At 37.0% G+C, this 16705-nt stretch overlaps 1 protein-coding gene across 5 annotated transcripts; it reads right to left on the bottom strand.

The window, feature by feature from the left end:
- Positions 1 to 15236, bottom strand: LOC112577248 (zinc finger Y-chromosomal protein 1-like). Of its 5 annotated transcripts, XM_025260290.1 has the most exons (14): positions 14095 to 14487; positions 13519 to 13754; positions 12780 to 13162; positions 11526 to 11789; positions 10713 to 10973; positions 9699 to 10468; positions 7888 to 8073; positions 7135 to 7490; positions 5574 to 5731; positions 4717 to 4887; positions 3813 to 4127; positions 2635 to 2951; positions 1909 to 2020; positions 1 to 1496 (listed from the first exon to the last, which is right to left on the bottom strand). In XM_025260290.1, exons 3-13 carry the CDS (start codon positions 13131 to 13133, stop codon positions 1930 to 1932), a joined length of 3243 nt encoding a protein of 1080 aa, XP_025116075.1. In that variant the 5' UTR covers positions 13134 to 13162; positions 13519 to 13754; positions 14095 to 14487; the 3' UTR covers positions 1 to 1496; positions 1909 to 1929. The 5 variants fall into 5 exon arrangements, with proteins under 5 accessions (XP_025116075.1, XP_025116074.1, XP_025116078.1 ...); XM_025260289.1 differs by lacking the exons at positions 13519 to 13754; positions 14095 to 14487 and adding an exon at positions 15083 to 15236; XM_025260293.1 differs by lacking the exons at positions 13519 to 13754; positions 14095 to 14487 and adding an exon at positions 15083 to 15236 and having other exon boundaries at positions 7372 to 7490.
- Positions 15237 to 16705: the final 1469 nt, after the last annotated feature.

Raw genomic sequence — 16705 nt, 5'->3', positions numbered from 1 at the left:
TTTTTATTAACAGATGTGTTTATTTTCATCATGCCGTTTTTTTGAGTGCATGCAAAATGATTCATTCCTTAAATGCTCACACTGAAGGTGTCATTAGATATCAGTGTTTATGAACCCACAGTTCCTTTTCAAAATAGGGTTGACAACTCTCCCACATGTTCCTCTGTAAAAGACTGCTTGTTGGGCCTCTAGTAAAATAGCTTCATTAATAAACAAAATTTTGAAACAGCCAGATATATGTTTGCCAAGATTGGGTCAGGTAATAATATACTTTGCCTTTATAACAGAAAATGGTTTGTGACATGTTCATTCACCCTTAACAATGTCATTTCACAGTGAACTGCTATAAAATGCTGGAGATTATCATTGGACTGTTATGGCTGTATTTATCAACAATTTGTACCTATGTCATAGTTGTGATAACAGTGGACCATTATAAAAGATCATGAAAACCTCAGTAGTGCACAAGGGACAAAATACAGTCATGTCAGTGATAAATCTTCATTTGCCTAGAAATTTGTGATGATCTGTTGCTTCTTTCTCCCACCAATTTTTCATGCCTGTCGGTTTTATTTTCAAGGCACAGCAATTTTTATCAATTTTCTGTGGATCGTTTGTGCTGTTAGATTTGTTAGACATTTTTCTTCTTTTTGGGGGGAGTGTGGTGTAAGGCTTGATGTAGGCTGAGGAATCAGCAATCCAGAATCAGCAGAGGAATAAGCTTTAACCTTTCAGCTTTAAAGGAGCACTTGGCAATCATATTTGGTCGTTTATGACTGTATTCAGTTTGTCTGCTGCACAGCAAAGAACTTAAAAAATGCAAATAAATATAAACCAAATTTTTCTGATGCAACATAAATAGCAAATAGCTGATAACTTTTGGCAAGTTTTGGTAGAATTAACATTATACATTGACAGCTGACCTTCTCATGCTTTCTTTATGCACAAAATGCACAAATGTAAGTATACATCTGCACAGTATTTCACATTTAGAGACTATCATTCTGTCATAAGAACGAAGACACGTTTTCACATTTGAATGAAACTACACACACACTTTGCAATTATCCTTCAACTTTCCTCTTTGTCATATATAATTGTTATAAAATATTAATCTACTACATTAATTTACTAATATGTGATTTATATTTTATAAACAGCATAACAAATGAACTTGTACATATTTCCATTCAAATCAGCTGCAGTCTCTTCTCTGTATGTCCATTTTTGCCCCCATTCCTTTCACCTGTTCATAAATAGCTTGCACAAAGCATTTTGTACTCTAGTTTGGGACATGGCAGGGTACAAAAAGGTAGCCAGGATTGAAATGGAGCCAAAAAAATAAAGTTTTAAAGGGGAAAACAAGAAAAGTGCATGGCAAGATCAAAGAATGTGATTTCCAATGAAGTTGACAGTAACATTTCCAGTTTGGGGTTATTGTTTTTCATTTTAATTGGCACAGCTGCCTCTGGGGTCATCTGGAATGTTGTTGACATCTGCAAAAAACAGAAAAATATCAGCTTTGTAAAAAAAAAAATTCGAAAACTAAATAAATAAAATGAAAGACCAGTTACCATTTAAAATAAAATATGTGGGCACTTTTTCTCTAAAGATTTCATTAAAACAAAAATAAAATTTGCTTAAACAATATAATGTTTCAAAATAGTTTACCCTTGGAAGTCTGTTGCTAAATCCAGATGTACTGTTTTATACCCTAGTCAGGAACAGTTCTAAATAATTCATTACCTGTTAATGTCAGAAATTGTAATTGCTTCCCAATTAAACCACCACCTAAAGACTATACCTATCTAAAACAAATTGCAGTGCATTTTTGAACCCAGATGAAAAAAAGCATTTAAAAACATTTATTTATTTAATCATAACAAATTTCAAAATGACATGACTTACAAAAATCAAACAAAATAACTCCTAAACATAGGTATATCGTTGACCAGCTACAGCTCGTCTTGTTCGCTTGGCAGGAGATGCTTGTTCCACTTCTTCCTTCCTCTTCATGCTCCTGAATAAAGAAAAGCTAATAATATTCTGGAGATGCCACTTAAAGTCTTTTTTTTCAGTTCAACATATTGAATGTACATGCAGGTCTGCATATGCTTCACATCTCTAACAGTTGCACTCACACACAAAATAAAAATTCAGCATTGGTCTGCATGATGATCACAGATTTTTACTTTTTAATCCTGAGATGCATTAATAAAGTATGCTGATTCATTTGTTGATAGGGATACTTTCTGAGCAATGGTTCAGTTTTTTAAAATGTACAGGTATATTGGGGTAGGAAAGAGTAAGGCAGGGAGCTTAGGTTGGTTTGACTGGTTTATTTGGTAGAAAATTGCTTCAACCTTGCAACGATTTCACACTATATGAGGAGAGGAGTGGGTTAGGAAACCGGATTAATCAGAGAAAACCCCCAATGCCCCAGCCTTGTGGACAGGTCACTTAGTCCCAAGACAAGATCTAAACCCTGAGCCATTCACTGCAGTGGAGACAAGTGTGTTAACTACACTACCAGGCGACCCTGAGGGAGCATAGAATGGAAAACTGGAGAAATACAGATAAGGGAGGCAACTGTTTTAGGAGGAATGGGGAGAAAAAGAGGACCAGAACACCTACCGGGTTTTCCTTTCTGTAGCTTTCAACAAGCTGCTCCCTGAAACCACTGCAAATGTCTTTGCTGCTGAGGTCTTGAGGTTCCCAATGCTGGCTCCCGTTACAGTCACAATCATGGGTTGAGAGTGATTATGCTTACTGCTCATGGTCAGAAGATCCCCAGGGGAGGAGACAGGAATACCCTGACTGGAGACTTGTGCCAGAGGAAGGGACAATGGAACCGAGATGCAGTCTGTGTCAACCTCAGGCTTCTCTTGTTTGATTACTTTATTTGCAAAATCCAGATGTGCTAAAATTTCTGGGGCATCAATGGTAGGTATCTGGAAAAGGAATTCTAAGTATATACATTTTTTCAACAAAAGATTACAAATAGCAGCAGACATTAACTGCAGCCAAATACAGTTAAAAGAAAGATTAAAGACACTTTTTCAAAAAGTTGTAGCTTGTCAATGTCTCTCAAAATATTTAGCAGCTCAAATCATGTCTATGTTTCTTAATCTCACTCTTTGTTTATATCCTAAAATAAAAAATAGAAACCCCCCACCCACCTCCCATTTTTTAATTCAAACCCTAAGAATTATTCTTAAAGTTCTTTTCAATTTGTCAAATAAACTCTACCAAAAGGAAGAACTACTCCTAAAAAAAAAAAAAGGATCATCAATAACAGGGACAGGAAACATCTCACCCATGGTCTGGCCCAACCAAGGCAATCACAGCCAGGACTTGAAATTTAATAAACAAGAGCTTTTATCATGGTAACATAAATTATATTAAGTGAATCATCATAATAAATTTTATAGGACTAGCAAAGAACCTCTAATGCAGGATAGACAGGACACATACAAGTACATGACAGGAGAGACATGTATGCTTCTCATCTGCTGCCTGTGGCCTATTTGCCTGAACTCTGATGATTCAGAGGACTGTCAGTGTCAGGCAGGCTGGGGGTGTATACATTGCAAAAGTACTGGGGCAAAACTACAGCTTGACTAAATATAGCAGGCTATTTTTAAATTCATAATTTTGTATGTCCTGCAAATGATGTTATAAATATCCAAATCGCCCTTGGCAGAAAAAAAGGTTCTCCACCTCTGATCTATAAGAAACCCTATTTAAATAGTAATACTGGCTATTTACCCATGGATATTTCTGAAAAAGAGGACATGGATCATTAAATCTACCTGGTGCTGCTGCACTTCCGCTTCATGCTGATGAACATGATGATGCTGGTTGTCCACCTGACAAGACGTGTGCAAAGGCAGAGTGGCTATTACACTCTCCAGATCTGCCCCAGCTGAATAAAGTGTCACACCACCTCCTTCAAGAACTGGGCTCAGTCCAGTCACCTCCCCTTGACTTCTTGCCTGTCCCAGTTCATTCAGCAGCTGCTCAGTAGACAAGACATCCTTGATCTGCTGTGATACCAGCCCTTCTGGACCATCATCTTCATCTTCATCAGAATCTGATTCCAGCTCAACTTGGGTGCCAGCTTCTCGCTGAACAGAAATAAATTTTAAATTATTTGAAAGAAAGAGGGAAACTATTACACTGGCTAGATTATAAGCTCTAAATTATAAGCAAAGTGCTACCTAGTTCAATCAGACTAGACATTGCCAGCTGAAACTAGACTCAATGTTCCTAGATGTAAAGGTAAATGGTCCCATAAACTTGTTGAACCAGGGATGAGGAACTGCCAATGGTTCCTCATGTTCAGGGTATCCCTAGTGGAAGGTGGATCCCAACCATATCCATTACCTTTTTCCTTCCCTGATAAATCAAGCACCTATATGCAAGATTGGCAATTATTCTAGTGAAACTCCAATGATGACCCTCAAACTGTTGACCTGCTCCAAAGCAGTGTCTTAACACTTCTACTTGCTGATGCATTTGGTGTGTCTGAATGAAGGTTCCATTCATTTTGCATCTATACTGGTATTTGTTTTTGTTTCAAGTACGGTATATATGCCTGCTGTAAAGTGGGGAAATGCAATATATAAAATCTATGTTGTGATTATTATTGGTTACTGCCCTAACAACCACAATAATAGAGGTCAGAAAGTTTAATAAAAGAAACTTTAAACTCACATTTCCATCATCATCGGTATCAGAACCATCATCAGAGATGTTTGCTATAATTCCTTTCTCAGCGCTTTTCAAACCATCCTTTTCTTTTCTTGTTGATCCAGAGTTTGTCCCCTTAGATTGTGAGCCTTCTAAAGAAGCCAGAAGATCATCAACTGAACGATCAGGTGGTAGCTGAAACAAGTTAAACTGTGGGTTACCAACCAGTCTGATCTATGGGACTGCTATTTGCATCAGTATTGCCTCACTTGTAAATTACTTTTAACATAAACACAGCAATGGCGTACATCATTTCAAAATGACTGTCTTCTTTTTCTAAAAGTTTATTACTGTTATGCAGGGAAATGAAATTAAGCTAAAATTAACAATTAAGCTTTTTGCTCAAAATGCTCTAAAGAAAAAAAATTGCTTCAGAAAAATAGCCACTGAAATATGTGTGACAATTTGTGACCAATGCTGTTATGTCAGAATGGTGCTTGGACAAAATAAATTTGATGCTAACATTCACTGCAAAGTTTCTGGTTTCTGGTGAAAATGACAAAAAACAAAAACTTGTTTTATAAAAGATTAAACCTTCTTTAGTAAATCCTAAACCTAACCTTTTTTAGTACAAGAAAAATTTAATAACAAATTAAAACAAAATCTGTGACATTACAAAGCTAAGCTTAATCTATATCCGTGCTCCCCAACTTCCCCACCAGGAAAAAGTAAATACAATCATAATACATTTTTGTTACAACGGAAGGATATATTCGATCAACCTGACAGAATCTTTAAATTAATTTAATTTACAGTTAATTTAACCTGTAAAATGTTTAAACAGATGAGACTTTTCTGTGTGAATTTCTATGTCTACATACCTGTAACTTTGGTGTGACTTCCTCAATTCGTCCGTCTGGATGCACAATGACTACTTGTGGCGCATTGCCCAGTTTTCCTTCTCGCCACTCTTGCATTAAATTTCCATGTAGTATATGGTCAGCAGTGATTGTCCGCAAGGATCCACCTTCTCTTGACCCTATTTTAAGTTTAAAGAATATATGCAAAAATCATTTCCATTCCTAATTTCATGTCTAGATTGTAAATAAAAATAACAGTTAATTTATGCAATACCTGACGACTGAAACAAAATATTCCAGAGTTGCATAAATTAATGCATAGAAATCTGAGTATTTCAATAGCTAAATTTAACTAGTTCCTTGTGGCTGGCACATTTACCTTAATTCACACAACTGAAATTAACAAACTGGGCCCAGATTACACTAATCATTACAACTAATTACAGTTAATCATTTTGGTCATTACACTTTAATGCAACACTGGCAAAAACTATGCAGTAAATAGCCCAGTTACAGTGAGTTAAACAATAATAATCTCTTAATAATACGACTGCTTCTGAATCAACATATAATCAGCACAAGCTAGGTAAGAAGACAACATAACTAAGACAAAGAAACTAGATTCTTGTCAGTTGATCCCACTCCCCACCAGTGTTTATCTCTAGTTAAAATTGTTGGGGGCTTTCAAACCCCGAGTTAGAAGTGTTGGACGTTTTTTAGCCCTTGATCTAAACATTTTTAGGGAGCAGTTATCAATCAGCAGCAGGTAAAATGTACACATCAATGTATGTGTTAATATATTATAATCTTCATCCTCGATGTCAATAAATTAATTATTAGTTCTACGTTTAATGTATGTAAGAATTTGTCACTGATTTGATAACATATAATCACAAAATATCAACTTTTATGTTTCTGATTTTTTTTTTACAAAATATTTTACTTAATAAGACCCTCAACCTGAACTCCTTCACATTTTAAGATCCCTTGACAAATTTTTTTAAACTTTTTTGGCTTCTCTAAATTTTGTTTATGAGATTTGGATCTAATTTGTTCATATTTCCATATTACAGGAAACTCTGCTCCCTATACATTGCTGATAATATATGCTGTGTGCACAGTTTTTTAGACCTGACTTACTGAAAACTTTACTTGCTACACAGGTGTATATGCAACCTAATTGCATAATTAGATTTCTTAGATGAGATCCTTAGAGCACAATTTATGCTAGTAGAAGCCAGATGTCCTAATAACCTGGTTTTATATATATATATAGAAATCCATTATAGTAAGAAATCAAATGACAGGCTATGACTGTGCATATTTACTATCAGCATTAATCAACAATTGTTTTAAATATTTGCATGATACTGAAACTAAAAGAATAAGCTTCAAAGTTTATTTCAAGTTTAGTTAAGCAGCTTACCAGTACTTTTATTAATGGTTAGAAATAAAGACCTTCTTGATAATACGAAGAAGAAATAGGACAATATTATGTATACACTACAGAAAGCTAGTTGAAACCCATCTATTATTTTTTCAAAGCTGGCAAAACTCAAACGTATCCACTAATTCTACTTACCTTCACTGGTAACAGCAGGTGTTTCATCCTCTGAGAAATCACAAGTATGTTGAGCCATATGGCGCATAAGATTTCCACGATGGGCAAAAGATTTATCACATGCTGTACAGTCATGATTCTTGTCACGAGGTGGTGGGGGTTGGTAATCCACTGTGTGGTGAAGATTTTTATGTCTTTTCAACAACTGCTTTTGACGAAAGGCATGCTCACACTCATCACATTCAAACGGTTTCTCACCTGAATGTGTGAGGATGTGAGACTCCAGGTGGCGCTGTGAACATGCTGCATAATCACATTCGTCACATTTATAGCATTTTTCACCTTCATGTGTCTTCATATGCATCTTGAATGTATATCTGCCAAAAGAAAGTGAGAACAACAGTTACTAGCTAGAACCTTTCTATACCTGGTGAGGAGATATTTTATCACAGCTCCACTAGTGGGAAATGCACAACCCTAGCTAGAAAAAATGCCATCAATAGTTTAAATTTTCTTGAATCTTTGGAGACAAAAATTTACTGTGACCTCCAATATTTCACTGTACTTTGGCCTTCATAATCTTACTTCCTTCTATATGGAGCTGACATTTCATTAGCGTCTTAAAATAAGAGACAGCTACCAACATATAGGACATTAACACAAATCTGCATGTTCATGGTTGGAGACATAATAAAGAGTACTTGTATATCAAGCTCACCAATAATAATGCTAATCCACATAATAGCTTTCAGTTTAAGCTGTAACAGCACCTACCTGTCTGGAAAGCTGTTGCCACACTTGCGGCAGGTGAGTGGCTCTTCACTGTAGTGCAGCTTTTGCATGTGTATCTTGAGGTCCGTCTTGCGGCCACAAGTAGTAGGGCAGAACTGACATTGGAACACTGGCTTGTTGCCAGAGTGAATCAGCTTGTGTGCCTTTAGGCTGTTAGACTGAGTGAACCTACATCAAGAAAAGTCACACAAATGAGTAAAATTAATATCAAGAATTCGCTTACTTTTGAATGTGAATAGTGTTATTAAGTAGTATGTACGTAAGTACATGTGTGTGTGTGTGCACGCATGCGCATCTGCATGTGTAAGTTTTAAACAATAATGATAAATGTTCTGTTCTTTGATCTGTACAGTCACTCCACTAGAGCTTTTATTCATAAATGCATATCACACAGTTAACTGGCCAAACATTTATATATGGCTTTCTTCCTTTACTTTAAAAGATTTTACGTCCTCAGTGGCCCCCATTCAAATCTTTAAAGACACTTAAAATGTTCATTCAATTATTGCAGATATTTTTGTCTACCTCAATACTTCAGTCCTTGTGATCTACAATATTTTGAGCTAAAGTTTTACTAAAGCTCAAGAAAAGTAATACTGGTTATTCAACCTCCTTAATGTTAACTTTAAGCATTACTCAGGCTAGGAATTTTATGTTTTAACCCCAAGCACATTTTGTGGTAACCTGATGCAGCAGTAAGCAAAGTACCAAATAGGGTTAACCATTTTTGTGTCAATCTCCAGGCATTGTAATGTTTGGAGCTAAACACCAAGGGAGGACACATCTACAGCTCTTGAAACAAAATGTTCTCTCCCTTTCACCCGTTGATAGCCCTTTTGGGACCACTTTTGAACAGTGATATAATCTACAACACTTCATGTGGATGCAAAGACTATTCAAACATTTCTTGAAAAAAATGGCATAGCTGACACTGAAATATTTTAGATCTCCAAAGGAAAGAAAAAACAACATAAGACACAAACAATACAACAAGCATAGCACAACACAGTACAGCACAGACATGAATAAGAACAACAGAATCTTCTTGTTAGGTGAAGAGAAAGGGCAACACAGGATCAGAGTTAACCAATCTATTCTCTATAGATTTCTAATAAAAAAAAGTTTTAAAAAGTCCAATTATAACCCTCCCCAACACGCACACAAACATTCACAAGTGTATGCACACACTTGCGTCTTTAAAAACTTACCAATAAATCCTGGTAATCTACTGCAAATCTTTCATATGTATACATACACATTTGCATATCTATGCAGGCAGAGGTTCAAAAATCTAAAGAATTTCCTTTAAATTCCCCAAAACAGAAATGGAGACACACATGAATGAAGGAGATGTCCAGCTCTTCTTTCACATTTTTGATGGGCTCATCACAGTCTCCAAAGTGGGTATTTGATTTTCAGAAAAAGCCAAAGTCATTATATAGGAGGTCCATAAGTTAGAGCTTCAACTATGTTTATACCTAAAATCACTATAGACAGCTGTTGCTGTTTTACACCATGTCAGAAATATATATCATGTTGATGAGGCCAGGGAAAGTGACCATCTCTTTTCAAGCCATTTGAAGAAAAAAAAGTACTCTTTCACAAAATGTAATAATCATAATCTTTTAACTTCCGTCTTCATTTCTGATCCAGAGGATGAAATTCAGGAAAATCTTTAATCAGATATCAAGATTCATTACATATATTTGTGTGTGTGTGTGTATATGAATACATATATATAAAAACAACACAGAAGTACACTGGTTCTTTGCATCCACATACAAATACCTTACCTTGCATGGCATATATTACATTCATATGGCTTTTCCCCTGTGTGTATCCGCATATGACGTTTGAGTTTGTATGTGTCAGGACTGGCATAGCTGCAGTTTGGACACTGATAGGGTCTTTCTCCTGTGTGGGAGCGCATGTGGCGCTTCAGTTTACTGAGTTCAACACTAGCATAATCACAATCTGGACACTTATGTGGTTTCTCGAAGGTGTGGCGATAGCGAACATGTCTCACAAGCTCACCTGAAGTGGTGAATGCTGCATCACACTGACGGCACTTGTGTGGTCGTGTGCCGGTGTGGGTGTTTACATGGTTTGTTAAAGAAGCACATGTTTTGAAACCCCGATCACAAATTTCACACTTGTGAGGACGGTCTTCTGAATGAGACTTCAAGTGTCGTTTTAGCAAGTACGGCTTGGGACTAGTGTATGCACAAAAATGGCACATCAGATCTGACGAATTTCCATGAAAGAGTTTCTTTGGTGTGATTTTCAAGATTCGCTTTGTTGTCCCATCTTCTTCGATGATTTCCTCGGTGAACTCATCACTGCCACCTTTTAAGTCAAAAACATCACTGGCATCAAGGGTGAGGCCCTGGGCAACTAATTCCTTACTGGTTCCATCAGGCTGCGACATGATCAATACATAGTTGACTTCTCCATTTTCACCTTCGGAGGGTACTATGGCCAAGGTCTGAAGTGTATTGGTTGCATTAAGAATAACCGGGGTCCCAGCAGTATTAATCAGTTGGTCACTGCCTTGACCCATTATCTGCAAAATTCAACCATATAATAAACAACATCATCTTATGATCAGAAGTTCATATTCAAAGGCTGATAACATTTAGTTTCGTCAAAACGATATCTGCATTCAAATCCAATCTTACTTTTACATAAAACTATTTCTTTTATCCTCTTTACTGTCCTATCTACTGACAACAGTAACAAGAAAAAAATTATAACATGTTACATTTACCAGAAAAGCAACTAGACCTAGTCTAAGACTGAACCCCCACCTGCAAGGAGTCAGCTGAAATTTCTCCAGCTGGCTGCACAGCAATGACCTGAGATTGAGACCCATCCCCAACACTCTGCAAAGTCACTAGGCGAGGAGTAACAGTGCAGACACCAGTGTTTAGGGCACTTTGCAGCCCATGAGCCACAACAGTGCTGGTGCTTACATCAGTTGATGAGGAACTGGCACTGGTCAGCAACTCTTGGTCACTGGATGTCATCATCACGGACTGTCCCAGTGGTTCCAGCATGACTGGAATATCCTAAAATGGGCAAACGCATAAATCACACAGACCCCAGACAACACCATCAAGAAATATATCAGGAGATATTTTACACTAAAATATAACCAGCTATTATAAAAAAAACTAAATCTACTGGATGCTTTATTTTTAATTAGTTTGATATCCCCCTATCCTTCTGATACATTCTCGAGAATTATAATTGGACTGATAGTTGATTAGTAAACTCATGTACAATATATATCTGAATGAAAATTGGAGTCTATGCTGCCCTACAAATCAGTTTCAACAGGAATTGGAACTGTTTAGAAGCTAAACAATGATGACAGCAGCTCTTTAGTGCAGCATCAGGTACGGCCATAATCCAGCACTTTTTAGACTATAACTCTCTTGTTATTTCCACTCACTGCCAAAATCATGACAGAGAATATATGACTATAAACTTAACTAATTATAATCTTTAAAATGATGAGGAATTGTTTCAAAATGTCTTTATTTTATTTATGATATGCGCACACACAGAGTCACATACTCTGATATATATATATAAACATAAGAATATGCTGCCCATACCTTGATATCTGCTGATCCCTGCAAATCATCCTCACTCATGATCTGCATTTGACTCCCATCACCTAATGACAATACGCTTCCATCTTGTCCAAGAGAAACAATGCGAATGACCTTGCCTTCATGAGCTTCAAGACCATCTCCAGTAGAGGTCATGATGAGTTCTTGTGATGATCCTGTCAGATCAGAGATAGCGCTGGTGAGGCCGGCCAGCTGAGCATGCACCGCTGCCATGCTATCATCTAGGTCACCAACATTAGGAACCTCCTGCAACCAAGACAATATTTTACAAAATGAAAAGTGTTACCCTAAAATGTAAGGATACAATTTTCTTTGAAATTTAACATTGGTAGGCTCTAAATATGTGACATCAAATAATAGCTTAAAAAATTGTAACTTCATTCTTTTGCAAGGAAATTAAATTGAAATAACATGACTGCAAGCGAAATCATGCAGAAAGCCAATGACATACAGTAATCCCTTGTTTATCGTGGAAGATGCGTTCCAGAACCACCGGCAATAACCGAAAATCCATGAAATAGAAACGATATATTTATTTTTATATTTATACACTATATTAAAGCCTTAACAAACCCTTCCCCATACTTTTACACTGCATAAACCTTTCTCATTTCCTTAATAACCATTCCCACGCTGTTCTGCACATGTATTATACATTTACAGCAAATAAAAGAACAAACAAATAATATGTACTGTACTGTATAGTAATACAGTGCCTGAAATAGAACAATAAACCAACTAAATCTCTCTCTGCCACACATATAATGTAAAAAATTTTATAGTTATATATTTTTATACACTTTGGCTTTTTTTTAATCAAAGAATTCATTTAGTTTAGTATAGTTTATTCCTTGTTGCTCCTCTGAGGAGCATAGGGCTGCAACAACACCTTGCCAATGGACCTGGTTTTGGGCAGCCCCTTCAGTTGGGCCCAGGTGGTTCAGATGTCTAAAAATTCATAATATATATTTTCCACTGATCAAATTTTGCAGAAAATCCGCGAAGAAGCGTAGCTCCGCAAATCCTTTTTCCCATTAATTTCTTTTGAGAACCCGCGAAACAGTGAAGCCTCGAAAGGTGAAGCGCGAAGTAGCGAGGGATTACTGTACATTCATAACTTTGTGTGCATATGTTTTCTCTGTCTCTCCCACACACACCACCACCCATCTTGCTATCAACTTTCAATCAATAATTAAAATCGAAGACACAATTTTTTAGCTGAAAATGTTAGTATACCTGCTTAATCTGTTCAACAATGTCATTATCTTCCCCGTCCACTGTGTTCACTAAGGAGTGTATGTTTTGTGAAGTATCATCACCAAGACTGGAATCCAGCAGTGACTGCTCCGAGTAGAAAGATGTGCTAAAATGATTGGCCCCAGTGGCATCAGGTCCAGACTGCAGCGTCTGGGCCACAGATCCTGGTGTATACATATCTGTGACAGGATCCGAGCTGTCAGCATCACCAATGACTGGGATGGCTGACTGACCAGTGACTTCAATCTCTTTATTAAAAGTGACAAGATAGTTCTGGAGGTCATTGAGATTTTGGGTGGATACATTTGCCTCCACAACCTCACTGGGATCCATGAAGATTTCCTAAGCCCTGCCCACCTAAACTGAAAAAAAAAAAAAACAGGCATGAATTAACAACTGTGCAATACAAAGAGTTCATCCTCTTCACAACAATGTCTTAAGTATTCATCATGCATAACGGACCCCCTATCAATGTTACTAAGCTCAAGTAAGAGACTACAATCACAGGAAGTAACACAAGAAACTCTAGTCATCATCATGTGGCTTAAACAAATACTAGTGAATATGACATTTTTTAGGAAGAGGAAGCAGGACAGAACCCTGGCATCAATCTTAGCTAATTATTTTTGGTTAAAAATAAATGTAGCCCAACAAATGTGGTTGCTGATATTCAATTGCCTTCATATGGGTGTACATTTCATGATTCTTATGTTCTTACAGCATGTCTTTCGACTCTCCATTCTGTCCTGGCTGAGAATGACATGGTTTGTCAGCTTCTGTGTCAATGTTGTAATTCTTGCCCAATCACAACGGTTAAATATAATGCACATGCAGTGGCATATGAAGAGGGGTGCTAGGAGGGCAGCCTTGCAATCATAAAAGATACTGCAAGAATGTAAACCTCTTGTACTGTCACCATGGAGCCCCCTTAAAGTCAAGCATCTTCCAACGCCGCTGTATACAAGATGCCAGGTTGTAATAAACTGGTTCATACATGGATATTAAGTTATATATCTCCGTAGATTGCATGTAACAAAGCTGTGTGATGTGTCAAAACCTAATTGGTTATGCCACATGTGCAATGATATTTAGTGTGGGTTATGTCACAGACATGCAAGCTTCCCTTCTAGCCCTGCTTTATAGTTCTCATCTTTTAAAACTATTCTTTAAAGCTCAAAAGTTACTTAAATAAAATATTAAAATGGTCTTCATTCATCAAATGCTTAATGGTTAATGATCTAATAAAAGCACTCTCTATACTCTTAACAGCTTTCGATATTAGCGCTAAACCGACCTCAAAATAGAAAATACCAAACAGCCTGTTTGCGTTTCGTGGTAAGCAACGGTTAAAATAAAATGTTCTCAGCTTAAACTCATTGTCTTTGAAATTCTTGTTTAAATGAAATTCTTGTAGCCTTCTGTTCCTATAAATGTTCTTTCTCTTGCACCATAATGTACTATGTACATCATGTCATTCATTATCGTCAGCACAAGGCAGGCCTACTCATCGAGGAAGTGATAATGTCGTTTGCAGGTTTCCATCATCGTAACGACGTTTACTTTTAAATTACAATATCTCTCAGTTAATTGCGGTTTCAGATAAATATCCACTGTTATTTATGTTTTTTTCTTCAGAAATACAATCTTTAGACTCAGTCTATATCGGTCTACTTCTTTGTTACTCCCGCTTTCCCCATTTTGCCTGATAATAGTCTGAATAGTTTCACTGCATAGTACCAAGCCGCCATTGTTGCTAGTCATAACAAGATGTTAATCAACAAAGCATCTCGTTCGAAATATTTATTCAGGTAACCATCCGTTGGCGAAAGGTACGCAATCCTAAGATACAGGTGATGTTGCCGCTAGGAGGGGTAAGCTTGACTTTCAGCGCCCCCAAGACAAGCGCCCTCTGTAACAGCCCACACATAGAGGCGCTGTCGGCCAGCTAGCATGCACTCACTAGCTCTCCATGTCAGCACGGGACTCGCCATCGCTGGGTCGTATCTCTCTACCACTGTGCCAAAGGATAATCACTTTACAGTTTGACGACCGTTTCAAATATGAAAAATTTTACGCGATTCGTGAATTCTTTATTTTTTCTAAATCAGACCAATCTATACCAAGATGGCGGCGACCTCATTTGTATTTTGGTTGCTTCATTCCGTAACTTAAAGCCTTTAAAATCTTTCAGTCGCCACTTGCTAGCGGTATTGGACTATCAAGCAGAAGTGAAATTTTGGGACTTGTACAATTTAGAATGTACTACTTTGACTACAGCTTACCAGTAATGCATAATTTTCTCACTGGAGGGCGTTGTAGTCGACCGATGTGATTTCTGGCCCATGTATTCGATGCGCATGCGTGACATGAATTAGTTTTCTTTGAGATGCCAAGACTGTACGATTGGTGATCTGTTCGCGTTCACGCATGTTTCGCAGGAACGTGCAGCTGTACTGCATTTGCTAAAGCGAACTTTACCAATGGCAGAGTTTTTTTTTAGACAGTCCCATTTAAGAGGATTTCTTTGTAGATTAAACAATGGAAAAGCTGATTCAGGGAGGCGCAATTATGCAAACTGAATCTGTAAAATGTGCCTGCATAAAGGCAAGAATCCGAGAAGCCACATTTAGCTTAAAGTATATTTTCTTACCCTATTTCTCCTGAGAAAGCCAAATGGTACAGAAAAATTGGAACTTAACCTCTGTCAAAAAAAGAAGATTGATCAGAATTTAGCTGCTGTTGTCCTTAAAGAAAACCCAAAGTGTTGATATTGCGTTAAGGCTATCAATAATTTAACTAATTTGGGAGGAATTAGAAAATTATGTTTATAAATGGTCTGAACAATTGTGGACTATATTGTTAACAATAACTTGTTAGGTCATGGATATTATACACCATTTCCTGGTAGACTTAACTCTTTTGTCACTCACAAAAATTTTTTAAACAGAAAACAGGATGTAGGATCTGATTTGAGTAAAGTTCTGAAGATGATGCAAGTGACAAGCAAAACAGAAAAAAGTGACTTTCAGGTCACTGAATATACCTTCTCTCCAGATGCTAAGAAAAAATGCACACATCTCTAATGGAAACTGAAAGCATAAAGAAACCCCGTTTTTATTGTTCTTGGACAATTTTTATTTATAATGATAATCACAGGATTTATAGAGATCATATCACCGTTTGACAAGTAAGCTCTATACCAGAGATTCTTATTTGCAACTGGACTCCCAAAGGGTGAAAGTATGTCCATGGTACCCCTCGCACATAAGTTTGCCATGAAAGTACTTATTTTTATGATGGTGTTTGCTTATTCATGTTGCTCCATACCCCTGCATAAACCTTGCCGTACTGTTAGGTGCTCATGCCACCGTTTGAAAACCGCGGCTCTATGCAGTACATAATTATTTTTAATTATTTGCCTCCTTTCTAAGAAGTACACAGCATCTGATTAGGGTAGAAATAGTGTTGCAACTATCACAAGAACAGAAAAAAACATGGAATAGCAGATGTTCTCTTCATGAAAGCTCACATTTTGTATTATCAGAGACTGCATTTCTACTAAACCTTTAAGAAAAGTTTAAGACTTTTGTAGGGTGGGGATATCAGTATATTTTTTCACGACTTTTTATAAATCTCTATTAATAAATAAAAAAATAAAATCAGAAAACTTCATCACTTGGCGCTAAGCTCAATATTCTTGAACATAAAAGCAACAAGAGAAACATATAACACCACAGTTGACAAATTACAAAAATAAAGCAGGGAGGAGAGAAAAATGTTGAGCAAAGAAGTCTGCCAGCTACTAGAGACATGGGTCTTCAGCTCACTCTTGACAGCTTTGAAAGTGCTAACTGCAAAGCCATAACAAGTCATACGGATGCACCAGGGGTACCCAACCTAAGGCC

This window comes from Pomacea canaliculata, linkage group LG12 (assembly GCF_003073045.1).
Source record: "Pomacea canaliculata isolate SZHN2017 linkage group LG12, ASM307304v1, whole genome shotgun sequence".
NCBI lineage: Eukaryota > Metazoa > Mollusca > Gastropoda > Architaenioglossa > Ampullariidae > Pomacea > Pomacea canaliculata.
The sequence above is the reverse complement of the archived record's forward strand: the minus strand, read 5'-3'. Positions and strand labels throughout refer to the sequence as shown.

Coding starts and splice junctions, on each gene's coding strand:
- LOC112577248 (XM_025260289.1), bottom strand. CDS start 13,133: ATGGATCCCAGTGAGGTTGTGGAGGCAAATGTATCCACCCAAAATCTC. Junction 11,790..12,779: donor TTGTTGAACAGATTAAGCAG/GTATACTAACAT, acceptor TCTTGGTTGCAG/GAGGTTCCTAATGTTGGTGA. Junction 2,952..3,812: donor CGGAAGTGCAGCAGCACCAG/GTAGATTTAATG, acceptor TTCCTTTTCCAG/ATACCTACCATTGATGCCCC.